General features: G+C 43.8%; 1 protein-coding gene across 2 annotated transcripts; it reads left to right on the top strand.

Annotated features, from left to right (window-relative positions):
- Positions 1–153: 153 nt before the first annotated feature.
- Positions 154–15,710, top strand: bcl2l13 (BCL2 like 13). Of its 2 annotated transcripts, none has more exons than XM_076733631.1 (7): positions 154–291; positions 1,188–1,386; positions 4,390–4,479; positions 4,656–4,812; positions 5,890–5,962; positions 6,065–6,193; positions 12,699–15,710. In XM_076733631.1, the coding sequence occupies exons 2-7, from the start codon at positions 1,251–1,253 to the stop codon at positions 13,728–13,730; spliced, it is 1,617 nt and encodes a 538-aa protein (XP_076589746.1). In that variant the 5' UTR covers positions 154–291; positions 1,188–1,250; the 3' UTR covers positions 13,731–15,710. The 2 variants fall into 2 exon arrangements, with proteins under 2 accessions (XP_076589746.1, XP_076589747.1); XM_076733632.1 differs by lacking the exon at positions 154–291 and adding an exon at positions 917–947.
- The last annotated feature ends 258 nt before the right edge of the window (positions 15,711–15,968 follow it).

The following is a 15,968-nucleotide window of genomic DNA, read 5'->3' as shown; positions in this document are numbered from 1 at the left end:
TAATTTTCGAGCCTACAAATTATCACACACTTAAACTGTAAAGTTAGCGTTTTGTTATTAAGGTTGAACTCTTTATATTAATATTATTGTTAATATTATTTTGAAGGTTACAACAGGGAGGTTGGTGTTATATTCTCGCCAGCTTTTGCAGCTTCCAACGCACACTGTGCTAGTGCTAGTACTGCCTGCCAGTGGTGGTCTGCCCTCTTCAGCACTGTATCTGGGGACTGTGTCGCATATTTCCCTTCAGCTAGTCGTCTGTCAGCACCTGGTTGCCTTTGGACAAGGACGGTAAGAACTCATTGCTCTCAGGACTTCATTTAAATTCAAATGAAGTTTTACGTCTCCGAAATAGCACCCAAAACGTGTAATTAATGTTAAGCTAGCTATAGCTTGCATGTGTGCTGAGACGTTGCAACGGCTCGTGTGACTAACGATAAAAACGGACTTTCCAGTGTCACAGACTTTCCATATCACAGTCATGAAATATATCAGGGAATTATGCAACGAGCTATTTATATGGTTATTAATTAAGCATGAGTGCACGTTATAGTCTTTCGGAGCCATGTTGCTATTTTGGAAAAATAAACGATGGTAGTGTTTACTTAAATTCCAGTTACTGCGTTCATTATAATGTTTGCATTTGTACTTAAGAACTTTGAAATATCTCAGTTTGAGAACTCTTCAAGTCAGTAAGATGTTTTATTTTGACAGTTGAAGCCGGAAATTGTTGGGGCTTTTTTTATTTGGCAAACTTGACATTGATTTTGGTTTTGGTCCGCATGGTCTCAACTCATGACTTGAGGACGTTGTTAGCTGATAAATGTTTGTCAGAGAGTTCGTACAAACCGTGAGCACCGCAGTGATCAAGTTTTCATTTAACATTTGTTCAGCAAAGACTCGAATTGAAGAACTTTTCACGCCCCTCTGCCCACCACGTGTGTTGTGTAAGTTGGGGAAGTGGACATGTCCACCTGGCACAATGGAGATAGGACATTTTGCTGTCATACGTAAGATGACAGAACAATTGTTTTATGTCATGCAACTGACAGCTGTTTGACAGTTTCACACTAGATGATCCATGACTTCCAGAGTGTGGTGTGGATTCCCTCATGTCTTGTCAATGGGTGTTTTGATTTGTCAAAATAACAAGTATATTTTCCTCCTCTGGCTGTCATTTTCCTCAGGTGAGACGTCCATATTTGACTGTAAGAACTTATGTGCCTGAGAGTCTGACACAGGTCTGTTCAATGGCTACCTCAGGCTCCACCTTTTCTGCCTCCATCACTGCCGCTGTGCCTGAGGACTTCCATTATGAAACCAAGTACATTGTGCTCAACTACTTGGGAATGCTGCCTGTTAGCAGATCACAGGCACTAACCACAGGTGAGAAGAAAGGCTTTTCTTTCTCTTCTACGTGTAGTTTAATATAATCGGAGTGAAGCTATTGTTTCAGTCTGAAAGTGAAGTGCAGAAATGAGATGACCATATGTCCTGAAGGGACACACTGCTCATTACTGAAGAACAGCTACCGTCAAGGACACCCTGTTTTCCTGCTTTCTACAGCCTCCTCAGGCAGTGTGTGACGCATATGTTCGGGCAAACCTCACACTTGTGCGTTTACACAGCCCATAAATATAGTTGTGTGCACATGCATGCATGCTAGTAAAATATTCAGGGTACGTAGGCAGGCTGCCACCTGTTTACCAGCTCAGTTTGGCCCTCCGTGACTTTGGCATAGAAACACATCCAGAGACTGGTGTGCCCATTTAAACGTGACAGTTATCAAATGCTTGTAAACAAATCAATGTCATGTGAGACGCTGTATAAGCCCAGATACAATCCTTCCAATACAGTTTCCAGTGTAGCTGAAGACGGTCCTGTCTTTACAGAGGCTTTTATAGCAGCCTTGTGCTATGACCTCAGGCGTGCAGCATGCCTGTCTTTCATCTTGTTCCCTATGCGCCTGGCATACAAAAAACATGCACAGTTGAGTGTTTTTTTTAAACAGTTTTTTAGCTGTGCTTATGCATGTGCTTCATTTGTAATTCCTCTATAGATGTTGTTAAAGAAATTGCGTGTTAAATTGAATCCCACACTAGCCAGCAACATGACTAACTTTGTGCAATGAAACCCTGGTTGCAGCGTGTTTGTGGTGAAATAAATCTTGATGATTTCTAGGAGAGAAACATCCTAATTGGGAGGTAAGACAGTGTTGCAGGAGGACCATTTTAGGCCATGCATGTCATTCCCTCTCACAGGATATGAACAGAGCTGGCTGAAAAAGAAATGCTCAGGCGTTCAGAGCAATGAAAGCAGAAGGAGAGATGGTACAAAAGGAGAGAGGGGAAGTTCTCTGTATTTCCTGTCCCTTTTTATTGTTGTGTGCATGCTTGGAATGGGCGGAGAAAGGCAGAGGGAGTGGCTGATCCCTCCTTTCCGCTTGACCCGGTCCAATTTCTGACAGCCTGTCATGTGTAATCACCGTTGGATCACTCACACGCCAATGGACCAAAGCAGAATAGTTGGCCGGCTAGCTGTCTGGCTCAATGCTGAAACAGCACCAAGCCCAGGAAAAACCAACACTGATCCTCAGGGCGTTCATGTTTGAGCTGCAGGGACACAGACAGAATAGAAAAAGGCTTGACTGAGTGTCCTCTTCCTTCCTGTTAAAACAACGTCAGCGTTTGATTTCTGTCCTGAAAACGTTAATTGTAGAAATCAGGCAGCTGTTCAGTCAGTGAAGAATGACGGTTAAAGGTCATCTGCGTTTCTTTCCTACTGCCTGCTAGTCCCACGTTTAGAACTCTCCACATTTCATCATAGTGGAAATAATCGACGTGTGTTGAATGACACATTCAACACAATGTTGAAGTTGTGTTGAATGACACTTTCAACACACCTTCCTTATCAAACGACTGCTGGATCTTCAGAAGATGAACATTCAGGTCGCGTTTTGTGTGAACGTGGAAGCTCGTGGTCAGAGCAGTCTTTGTGTCAGTGTTGCCTGGTTCATTATGCCTCAGCAGTGCAGACTGAATCCCCTAAATAATTTACTTAAGCGTGAGCTGTGCGTTGGTGCCTTTCATGTGCGCCATGAGAGAGCGCCTTTCTTTTTTCTTTTTTTTCTTGAGTTCAGCAGCATCATGCTAAGGAGGAGTACATGAATGTCTTGAAAGTAAAGGCTGTTAATGATACTGTAGCTGCTCCTTAGCCTGCAAACATGTCTCCCCCTTGCAGGAAAGTGAGTGCTTATACATGCACAACTGGTTTGTAGGGCAAACTGTGAGTATTAAGTGTTGTGCTACAGGCAGTCACGCCATTTGCACCTGGTGTTAAAATGTGATCTGTATCCAGGCACGTTATTTGGATAAGGGATAACGCATGTTAATCTGTGATGGGATCTGCCTGGCCACATCTGGAGGAGGCCTGGCTTGTGTTTTTGGATATTAGATAAGTGAAAATGCAGTCCATACAATGTGCTGGCATCTGAAGGCTACACAACACAGATATTGGTTTGAGATGATATGAAATATAGTAAGAAAGTGAGAATGCTGAAAGGGACAATGCTGCAATTACTGACTACATGTCTATACGTCTATTCTGTGCCATGAAGGTGCCAAACGATGTGTCATTCAACAGAATTGTGTGAAAAATGAAAGCAATACAGGTGATATACAGTAAGAAGTAACTGTGTGTGTGCGGCAGTGTGTGTTGCACTCATCTATGCAGCTGATCTGCAGGCGTACAATTTATTGAGTCACTGAGTAGCCTACACGCCAGCAGTACTGCAACAGACGGGGACAAACTGACATCATATTTCTTACACAGCAATAACTTAATGTATGTGTTTAATGAAATTACAGAGGGAATAAATAATTAAGTTTCCCCTAATTCAACAACTCTCAAAGCTGTCATTTCTTCTAAGGGAGTCTGGGCCCGATTTGCCACCACTTCAAATGAATCACATGCAGGTTTTGCTGTGGAGGACAGAGATCTGATCTCAGTGAGAGGAGCGAGAAGGCATTAAAAGTACCCACTGTAAACACAAAGGCGAGATTGGATCGTTTATTATGTGGATAATGTGTCTGGGAACAGATCCCATTTTAATAGCAGGTGTAAATGGGGTGAATGGCTGGAGCCAAGCCTGGCCAAGAGGGCAGCCTCAAAACAAACCACAGACTGAGACAGCTGCCCCACACTACAGATACAAAATATCCAGCCAAGATGCATGAACAGAAATTGCATTGTAAATAGCTTTTCTTCTTCAGTGGTTTTGTGTAATATTGTGCTGTGTAATATTTTGTGTAGTGTTTATGAAGAGTCAGCGAGAGTGAGTGAGAGAGAAAGAGAGAGCGCTGCTTCATATGTCCTGTTTATCTCTTTCAGGTGATGCCCAGAATGAGAGAGATAGGTCCACAGTGATAAAGAGGCAGATAGAGGAAGAGCTGAGACAACTGGAAGATGAAATCGCTGCCTGTAAGTACACACATCCACACACACACACACACACAGACCAGACAAACAGTTCTAGTGTTCACACTTGGAAAAATGTGATGTGATGTTTTTATCTCTTGCCATACACATTCTTCCTCAAAATGAACTGCACCGCCTGTCTGAGACATCACTCTGTCCCGGGGTCTGTGTGTTTGCAGCCTTTCCCACCACAGGCTTCGATCGGCACACGTCGCTGGTGTTTAATCCGGCCCACCCAGAGACCTCTGTTGAAGACTGCCTCGCTGCAATGGGAGACCGGGTGGCCAGCGAGCTGGACACACATCTGGCAGCAGCCGTACACACTCTCCTCACAGGGTCAGTTTGATGCTTAATCAGCATCACTGCTTTTCGTCACAGCTTATAAATGGTTAACACAAAACTTAGATTTCACACAGAAACAGAATTGTGGGTAACTGCAGCAACGACGCTGTTCAGTTCTGACTGCTGTTTTTGCACTACATTCATACAGTGTGAGGAAAACGTGTGTGTCCAACGAGTGAGAGCTACAGTGTCAGAGGAATGACAAAGTCAACATTGATATACTGCTGCTTACTTCATTCTCTCTGTCATGAACTCTTGAACTTCAAATGAGGGGAAAAGGCTGCATTGTATGAGAATGATTTGAACGTGAATGTATGAAGATTGGAATAAATAAAATGATATGACAAAATGGAAGTCAAAAATCTAAACAACACAAACTCAAATATTACACAAGTCAAGACAGATTGTTAGTAAACAATGCCCTGCAGGGTACACACACACACACACACACACAAGGCAAGGCAAAGGCAAGGCAAATTTATTTGTATAGCACAATTCATACACCAGGCAATTCAAAGTGCTTTACAGAAGCATAAAAATACATTAAAATCATACATTTCAAAGAAAGAAAGAAAGAGATTAGAAGAGAATAGAAAAATAAAAATAAAATACAATTAAAGGAAGCCAGTAAAAGACAATAATTTAGCATTTAAGACAATAACACACACACACACACACACACACACACACACATTGATTTCAGAGCCCATCCACATATCCCATAAATGCACATCATCGTCATCTCTCATCAACATGGCTTAATGCACATTCTGTCACACACACATTATATATACACACTCACGTGTACTTGTCTAAACTCTGAAAGTCCAGGAGTCAGTGAGAAAGAAGAGGTTACACAGTGTTCATAATCTGAACCTGGAAATATTTACCAGTGACAGTTTCCCTTAGTTCTCTTGGGCTGCACACAGATGATAAACACGAAAACAAACTGGTGTAGACGTAAAGAATCGAAGGGATGTTCACCTGAGTAAGACAACAGTGCTGCAAAAGACCATTCACCTCAGGGAACCGACTGTTTAACACCAGTGATGATGTCTGTGTGTTTCTCAGGCCTCTGGATTACCAGAGATTCAGAGACACAACACTGGATCTGTCAAGTCACACACAGGGAGGCTGGAACAAGGTGAGCTTGACCTGATTAACAGAAAAAAAAATGACAGACTGCTCAGGACGTGTCTGTTCCCACTGCTTTGCTTTCATTCTTCCCTCCTCCTCCCTCTCCCAGGTGCTAGTACCTTTGGTGCTGCTCCAGGCTTTACAAAGCGAGGGCCAGCCACTGACAACGCTGTTGCATCTAGGGATGCGCTTCCTAGAGGAGGATGAAGCTGGCTACATCATCCAGCAAGGGGGATGGGTGAGTTTTTATGCATGCAGTGCAGAAAATCCATACGTTTCATACTTCCTGTAAATCACAGACAGGTGCTTGGTGCTTCTTAGTTGCGAAATATTATGCAGAGGTAGCAGGGATGGACCAGGAAGTTGGGACAGAAAGAAATTCTTCCACCATCCTCAAAATAGATGCACAGAACTCAAAATAGCCAAATGAGGGCGTCAGTGAGCTTCCTGTACAGATGTTTCATAGCGCAGAGTCCCTGTTCCTGATCCCTTCAACAACCACACTGCCATACATCAGATTAAATTTACGTCATACTGTAATGTGTATGTATGAACGTAACTCCCCAACAGATAATTACATATATAGCCATATAAATAACCTGACAGTGTTGAAGTGTGATCGCTGCTATAGATATTTGTAGTACAATAATTGCATTGAAAACGAAACCAGCAGGCCCAGTCTCCTGTCACTCACTCAGTGTCAAATGCTTCATGTCATCTACTTTGCACTCATTTACAGCTCTGACAGCCTTCTTTTGACAACATTCAATCATAGTTTGGACTGAAAGCCCCATCGTATTTCTGTTACATAAGATGTAGCTTTTTCATATGAGTTAAAATGAGTTCTTTGCATATTTAATGAAGAGAGCATAACAGCTTATTCAAACATGAACTCTGCAGAACACAATAATCCTTGGAGTTGCGTTTCAGCTGTGCAGGTTGTGACTGATATGTCCTCAGGTGAGAACACTGTGATCCAGTGTGGTGTTTCTTCACAGATGAAAGGATAGCAGGAGTATGTCTCAGCCAAAGAGTTATGGTCTCTTTCCTCACACGTTTCCTGTTGCCATATTATCGTAGTTGCAACTTTCGCAACTGCAACTTTTCGTGTGTTTTGGCGTTCGTTTTCCAGTGTTGTAATAAGTAGAACACTGCGTCACAGATGAATGAGGTCATCTGATGAAGGGTCACATGACTTGTTAGCTACCGCTCCGGTCGCCATTTCTTCATTGTCATGATGCTCTGCCCGCTTTTTTTTGTGCAATGTAACGTGAACGTAGTGCTGGCTGCAAACAAAGATACATTCTTGCACTTGGTTATGTCACAGGGGATGAACAGAGGAATGGCAGGGACAGGATCAGCAATGGAGGGGTGAAGAGAAAGGAGGAGACAGAGAGATTGCATGAGGAAGGGAGGGAATACGGAGGAGGGAGGGGTGAGAGATGAGGGAGAGAAGGGAGGCGGGGGTGAGCATGGTGAGCCAGCGAGGAGCAAAGTGAAATCTCCATTAGTTTGACAGCTGCCTGCATGTGCACTGGCTTCAACTGGCTTCCTGCATCCACTCCATCTCTCCGCCTTGACTTTTGTCTATTAAAGTGAAACCAGGACTTCACACTGAGGTAGGATGTTTGTCTCGTGATGCCGAAGAGTCTACAGAGTGAGCTCATCGGTCTGGATGTGTGCGTGCAAGTGTATAGCTGTGCAGCTGTAACAAACTGTCAGCGGTGGAATACTTGAATGTTTCCAGTTCTTGTTTTTGTTGAGTGGTTGCGTGTAAACATACGAGATGGATGGATGATTTGTGATGTAGACCAGTAATCTCATTCCACGAAATGTGACCTCACAAAACCAGAAAATTCTGAACAGGCTGATTGCTACTAAATGAGCAACGTCAAGTTTTTATGTTCGAAAAGAAAAGCTAGAGAGCAGAAACATCCCTTCTTTATCATATTCATCTCAGTTATTTATTACGACATTCTGGAATTTATTTATTTTTTTTCGCTGTAACGTCACAAAAGAAATCTTCAATGCACAGATTAGTAGTGGCGTGTTCGTCTCTTCCAGGTCATTGGTGTGACTGTAGTGTTAGTGAGGCACCATGTTTGGGTGCCGTTGTTAGTTACATCAGAATACAATAAGGATTATTATGACCCTAATGTGGTGTACACTTCATTTGGCAGGAACAAAACCAGCAGCCCTCAGACAGCGCACAGCCGGGGGCGGGTAGGTGGAGGACAAGATGGGGGAGGACACGGGGACATGGTGGAAAGAATTCTAAAATAAAGGAGATGTACAGCAAAACTGGGGAGTTGAATTGATGCTGAGCAGGCTTTGTTGAGTTCAAGTACACCAACCAACGAGTCCATCTTGTCTCTGATAGTTTGCTCACAGCCTGTCTCCTGTCTGTCAGTCTGACCGCTGGCGTGCTGGTGTCGGTCAAACAATTGTCCTTCAGAGTTCAACAGTGAAAACTGCTGCATGAACTGAGTGTGCACAATTGTCAGTTCATATTCCAGCCCTTGTGATGTAAAGTGACTCCTGAGGTTTAAAAGTGGCACGCTGACAAATGCACCTGACCTCTTCGCGAAGAGATAATGAAGACAGACATTATTTTACTGCTGCATATTTGGCAGCAAATTGATACTCAAAGCAGCATATCTTCAAAGATAACAAAGCAGCTTCTGCAGACTCCCAGTTTTAGGAGTTTATAGCTGCTGCTGCTGCTGCTGCTGCTGCTGCTGTCGAGAAACAGTGATGTTGCGATGATGGTATTGTAAGGACAAGGTGCTGTAAAGGTTCCAGCCTGGGCCCTATCAGGGCACATCACGCTGCACCCTGCACAGAACAGTGCTTCCCCGTGTTATGTAAGCACGCTCTCACCAGCGCCATCACTGTGCTACTGCACCAACGTGAAGCTAGACCAGAGTGTCCGTGCAAGCTGAGGAAGCCTCAAAAATAACTCTCATAATCTTCCAACAACATCATCACCAGGGGCTTGACTGGCCCACTTGTAGCTTGCTAAAAAACTTGCTACAGCAGCAGCACACAGGCTGACTGCCAAGATTTAAACAGGGCACCCGTCCATCTCTCTGTACTGTTTATCCATCAGTGTCAGTGCTGCCCAACACTGTTCATGATGACTGGCCAGAAACCAATAGTCACTGATGCAAATTATGTAGCTGCACATCAACAGCAGATTGAAAAGGAGTTTGCCTAAGGCTCTTCCAGAGTTGTCAGATTCTGTTTAGTCCTCAACTGGTTTGGGCATCTGTGTGACACTTAAAGGACTAAGAATGTATTTGCTTTTTCATTATTGAGTCAAAAGATATGGATGAGGGAGGAGAATTTAAAAAATAGTTTGTTTGTATCACTATTATTTGTGGATGAAACAGTGAGCTTTGTTGACAGTATTCTTCCATAACATGGTTGTATTGTTTTGATGGGGGTTGATGGAGGTGCGGGAGATATTCCAGTCAAGTATTAAAACATGAAGGTGAAATGATCTGTTAGTGTTGATGGTAATTCTTCCTTCGATGACATATTTCATTTTGCGTGTACCTCTGGTCTTCAGGCGGCAAAGCCAGTCCGGGTGGTTATAAGTGTCATTGAGATCCTGATCTATAAGGAAATTAAAGGTGCGATGACATCCTGGCTTTCAGTTAACTCTGTCAGCTGCTGTGTGACCTCTTCCAGTGCATGTCCATTGGAACGGTGATGACATAATCCTCATAAATGTCAGATGTTTCATTGTGTCGGATTATATAGATCAAAATAATGTCACTGGTTTGCATTATCGTTCAGAAATGATTAGACAAAAGCAGTGTAATGCTGTGTGAGAGGGGAAAGCAATGCAATGACAGGGAGGCTGTACACCCTTGGCTCTATAACAGGAATGTGTCCTTGTTTTACAGTTATGTACTTGGTGTTTGTCTTGGGGCGAGGGTGGAGAACTGTAGAACGCACCACCTGACGACCAAACTCGTAAAAGTTCAGTGTGTTTCCCAGCTTCAACAGTGCTGGAGGACAATGACGCAGAGCTGAAGGAAGGAAGAGCGAATATAGAACAGATTCACAGTGGATTTTCTGCTCAGGTGCATTTTTCATTGTTTGCTCTTTGTTAGATTATTGATTCAGGTTTGAAAGTTATTATAAGGATTGTGGATTCATATTTTATTTCTGTGCACAGAAGGTTTACTATTATTTGCTGTGGACTTCACCTGGTTAGATAGTGAATTTGTAATAGTCAGTGATAACTTGAAGCTGTTTTGTGTGTTTTGACATCTACCACCAAACTGCGTGAAATGTTAAGTAAGAAAAGCCTCATAGTTGGTGCTCATGCACTGCCATGCAGCTAAGGCTGGGACACCCTGTTTATCTGTCCATAATTTTCATGCATTCTAACTTCCTTTTGAGGTTTCGTTTCACTTCAGATAGAAGATGAGTGAGGACATTGTAGCAGTAGAAAGAGAGGGATTGATTGTCATTATTCCTGAATATCAGAAACCTTGTGCTGTGGATTTTATCCGGCATGGCGTCCCTGTCCTGCTCCGGTCAGCTGATGGGGAGGATGGTGAGGGTTGGTGCTCCACCACATGCAAATCAGCTTATAGAGAAAGCGAATGTTGGATAACGATGGAACGCTGTTAGGTTTAATCTCTGTCCTGCCTCCCAGGATGCAGCTGCCATGTGAGTGTCCTTGTAAGGAGAATAACCTTCACAGCTTGACCATGTCATTTAAAAATGATACAAAGGTCAGTAATGGTTTATATACTGAATGCTTCCTGTGTTGATCAGATGCAAATTGCTGGTCATTGGACACTCTGAATACCATAATAACATATTTTCATGTTTTCAAATGAGACAGTGTTGCCTTGGGAGCACATCTCTGCTGTCAGAACCTGTCTGCCTGCTGTACACACACCCACACACCCACACTCACACTCCCTGTCTGTTTGAATCTCGTCCGCTCAGGTCACACCTATGTGACAGGCAGAGAAGCACAGCAGAGGAGCCTGCCCATGACAGATCCACACTGAAGTTTAACCCAGTTCAGGCTCGATCTGTTCTCTGTAAAACCACATCGGCCAGCCTACTCTAAGCATTTTTCATCTGCTATCAGATGCTAATGTGAGGCTCTGTGGACAGTAATGTTTGTCTGTCAGCCGGTCCACCACTTCCAGACTGAAATATCTCTGTTAGTATCGGACATGTTGACATGAAATCTTGTACATACATTGGTGATCCCCAGAGGACGAAGCCTCCAGACTTGGATGAACCCATGACTGTCCCTCTAGCGCCACCGTGAGGTTCAACTTTGTGGTTTTGGGTGAAATGTCTGTATGTACTGCTGTTTGCAGCACATGTTGTATGTTCCCTCAGGATGACCTGGATCAAATATCTGCTGAACTGATGATATTCCAGCTGTGTTTTGCCTTTATGTGCTAATTAGCAAATGTTAGCATGCTAAAATGCTAACCGTCACACCTGATAAACATCAGCCTCGGTGTTGTCATTGTGATCTCAAAGCGCTGCCTAAGTATAACCTCACAAACTGCTAGTATGGCTTCAGACTTTAGTCTTTAGAATAGCGTGATAGAGCAATCCTTTTGTGATTAAAGAGGCAAGATGCTCATCTTCACAAGTCCAAAGTTAAGGCCTGTTTAAACCTGGACTCACAGGGCTGCTCAGTGGGCGGTGTGAGATTCTGCTGCTGGACAATGTGACAGGATAAAATTCAAGTGTAGCAAACGGCCATCCACTGTAAACTCTTATTCACCTCTTTATTCTCCCAGCGTTTTCAGCACATATGCCCTCAAGAAAGTGAGCATGTCAGGATGTATCTTGCTCGTTTGTGCTCATTGTGAACACTCACTGGCCTATTTGTGAGCCACATACTGTAGATTCTGCATCACATCGCTGCAGGCTCAGCAAAATGGAATGATATGGCTGCCATGGTCTCTCTCTCATGCTACAGTATTTTTCGGCCCTTGCAGCTGATGTAAAAAAGTAGCTACAGGAAAAAAGTTTTAATATCCTGAGGTCAAATTTAGTTCAGCAGACTCTACCATTTGATTTATTTCAGCGTATTTTGCTTGGGCAAGTCGACCTCTGCGTTAGTCACTCATACCCACACGATCATATGATATTATCTGTTACATAATAGGGGAGCTTTGCAGATGGCCCCTGGATTATTGTTGGTTAATAGCTGCATACCACTAGGTGGCACACTAGGCTAAATGAAGGCGCAGCGATATAGCACGTATACCATCAGATGAAGAGCTGTTTTAATTTTTACTGTGCTTTGCAGCATTGTCCTGATCGAAACATGCACCCAGTCTAAATCTAATCTCTAAACTGCAGGATCCTGCAGAATGCATTGACCTGTGTGACTGAACTGAATGTTTGCTTTAGTTTCTCTACTTCGTACGTCACAAGGAGATTACTGTTGATTTTCTTGATAAGGGAAATCACCCCCCCATCATGTTACACCCAAGAGGAAATGATTATACAACCCTGATTTCAAAAAAGTTGGGATGCTGTGTAAAACATAAATAAAGCAGAGTGTGATCATTTCTTAATCCTGTTTGACAAATACACAACTGAACAGTCTTGTACAAAATGATTAATTTTCCAACTATTACTCAGAATTCTTCAACATGCCCTCAGCCGTCTTTACTCACCTAGTTTCCAGTATACAGAATGTTGATGCCATGTCTGTCTGTCTGTCTGTCTGTCTTCCACAGAGTGAAGTATTCAGACTTGAGTCAGAAGAGGAACGAGGTGTGACCATTGCTGAAGACAGCAACGACATTTACATCCTCTCAGGGGAGCAGCATCCTGACCAGCTCAGCCCCCCCTCCTCGCTGCTCTGCACTGGAGACAACAGCAGTGAGCAGAGCTCCTGGCAAACGGAAAGCTTACCCGTGTCTCTGGCTGGCCACGAGTCTTGGGCACAGGTTGGTGTGATGGACCCTGAAGACGTGAAGAGCCTGGACAGCAATGAGGGTGTGGCTCTGGTCGAGGAGCGCAGCGAGAACAACTCCTCAAACTCAGACATTGTCCACGTTGAACGCGAGGAGGCTGAGCTGCTCGAGGAAGGTGGTGAAGGCGGAGCGATAGAAGAAAGCATGATGAGTGTTTTAGGCACAGAGAGTGAGCTGGCTGAGCTCAGGGAAGAATTTAGAGAACAGACTCCACCTGTTCCAGTGTCAGCCGAGGCAGGCTCCACAGCCTCCCTGCTTTCATTAGAGGAACCAGTTGTAATAGAGACGCCTGCAGTCTTGTTGGCAGAGCCTTCCCTCATCTCCTCAGAACCTGAGCTGCTTCCCCCGGGCCCAGAAGCTGCTGCACCCCCTCCCTCTGAGCCAGAACCTCCAGCACCTTTATCTGTTCCTGCAGTAGAACCAGAGCCTGAGCCAGAACCAGCTGCCGCCCCTACCCCAGTGCCTCCTGAGGTGGTACCCCCATCTCTGGCCAAGGAAGCCCCTGCAGCACCAGCAGAGCCTGAAGCCACCTCAGAACCAGCCCCTGAACCAGAACAGGAGCCGGAGCCTGTCGCAGTGCCTCCCCAGCCAGAGCCAGAGACTGTGGCAGAGCTGGGGGCCCCGTTGTTTGCACCCCCTGCCCCGGAGGCCCCTGTAGAAACCCCAGCCGAGGAGCCCCCGGTGCAGCCAGAGCCAGCATCAGAGCTCCCAGTGCTGCTTTATGGAGGTGCTGCGCTGGTGGTCCTCGCTGCTGTGATGGCATACGGTGCCATGAGCTACAGGAGGAAGTAGACAGTATCTTTGTCAGGGAAGGAGAATAAAAAGTACAAGTTGTTATGGTAGAAATACATGTATTAGTACACAGGGACAGGGACTTGCCTTATAAATTGTTTTGGATGAGGCTGCATCTTTTTTTTTTAATCTGTTTTGCTTTTGGAGGTTATGAATCTGTGACAACGCCCCCCAGCAAACAAAAATCTCACGCCATCCACATCTTCCAGCTGGGAGCCCTGGCTGCTTCAGCAAACGTAGAAAGGGGAAATGTTGTGATGTTTTTGTTCTCTTTTGGTCCTTTGTGTTCTTAAGACTCCAGCCCTGCATCTCTTAGATTGGAAAGTGTGTGGACTTTTATCCCTCCTCTGCTCCTTTTTGTTTCTGTTGTGTCTGTGGCTCACCGTTAGGATTGTTTTGTGCCATTTTGCATATTCGCTGACAACGCTCCCTTAGCTAAGGTAAACCTCAAAGCCCACATTTACTGTTGCTGTGTGACTAAAGGTATTCTTGCTGTCTCTCGTTTGCATTAACTTATTTTTTTTCCCCTCTAACTGTGATGACTTAGTCCGATACTTTCTCGGATAAACAAACCAAATGGGTGATCTGTAAATGACCCCAGTAATTTGATATTTATGTGTCAATTTGAAAATACTGCTGACACAGAACAGGCATATTTGTTCCATCTTTCCACATTGCACAAGGGATTTGTATCACTTCACATGCAGCGTCTTTTAGTTTCCGTGTGTTGAAACATTAAAGATTTTGCCCAAGAACGGATGAAAGTATTTAAATGTGTCCTAAGGTACTGTACTGCTGCTGCATGACATCCTTCCATGGTCCCAAGTCGTTCTGTTGCCATCATCAGTATGCAAATCTGAATATACTGTGAAGCTCCAAAAACAGTTATGTACAGCAAGTAACAAGGCGTTAATTACTGCTGAAATGGATTTTCCTGTTCTATTCATTCAGTACAGGGCAGCAGAGACTATGTTTACGCTGCCAACGTGAGCAGTATTACTTCAGATAAGGAGAGAAGCAAGACTGTGACTGCCGCAAATACATTTAGTCATCCCATTAATGGAAATGGCTTTAGTGATTGCGTTTACTGGATGAGCAATTTCACTTCTTCGGTCAAAAACCTCCTTTTTTTTCTCTGCAGTCTCTTGCCCTCTCTTTCTTTCCTGCCGGGGGTGTTAAGTCCTCGGTATTTTGCTCCGTACAATTCTTTTATTACTGCTCCACCACTATTCTGTACCTGACTCATACCACAACTTTCCAATGAACATCTGTCCCAGTGACTTTTTGTCCAGTGAAGACTTTAACTCTATGCCCCCCCAGAGTGGAATATGACTTAGTAAGCCACAAAGTTGTTTAGAGACAATCAAAACAGCATCAGCTTGTTCGTATGGTTTCACATATGATAAAGAATGCTGTAACAGAGATTCTGAGGTAACAAAGTTCACACACTCAGCCTCTTGTTTTGCTATGAAATGACATTTTTGCATGGAAGCATCACCCAGCTAGCAGAATCTTTGCACTTACTAACAAAGCTAATAGCCAATACAGTGCAGGAGCTCTGACAGAGAAAATGTGAAGCGTTAGGTGGAATGTCCCCTGTCCTCTCTCGCATTCAGTTTAGAAAACTATGCCACCCTCTGAGATCTGAGGCGTGATAGAAAAATGTGACAAACCGTGGTTTGCTCTCACTGCTGCCTCACCACCGAAACATTTTGTTTCTCAAAATTCAAAATTGCAGCAAGTTGTATCACTTATGAAAATTCATGGATGGCTGTTAGAACAAGGTGTTGGACAGATACCATCTTTGACACACAGGCTGTTTCCATGTATGTCACTCAGCGTGACACATACGACTGCACAGGGAAAGTATCAAAGTATGCAGCAGGATGGATGTTAACAGGTCTCAAACGTGACACTTTGTACCTTGACTTTCCTACAATACACTGTTTTATTTGAGAATAATAAAAAGATTGAACCATTTGAGAACCTTTTCTGTGGGAGTTTGTCAGAATGCTTCAGCAGGTTCATTTCAGTTCTGTATTGCCAAAGATGAACACACTCCATGTTTAAGGAATGTAAAATACATCCGATTCCAGAATAGTTGGGACGTTGTGTAAAACTATTTAAAAACAGAATGAAATTATTTGCAAACAAACTGTTTACTGACAACAGTTTTACAACGTGTTCCTGAGCCCATGCAATAATCTCCTTTACCCAATCATGTGTTCACAAATTGGT

This window comes from Chaetodon auriga, chromosome 6, assembly GCF_051107435.1.
Source record: "Chaetodon auriga isolate fChaAug3 chromosome 6, fChaAug3.hap1, whole genome shotgun sequence".
In the NCBI taxonomy this organism is placed as follows: Eukaryota; Metazoa; Chordata; class Actinopteri; order Chaetodontiformes; family Chaetodontidae; genus Chaetodon; species Chaetodon auriga.
The sequence above is the reverse complement of the archived record's forward strand: the minus strand, read 5'-3'. Positions and strand labels throughout refer to the sequence as shown.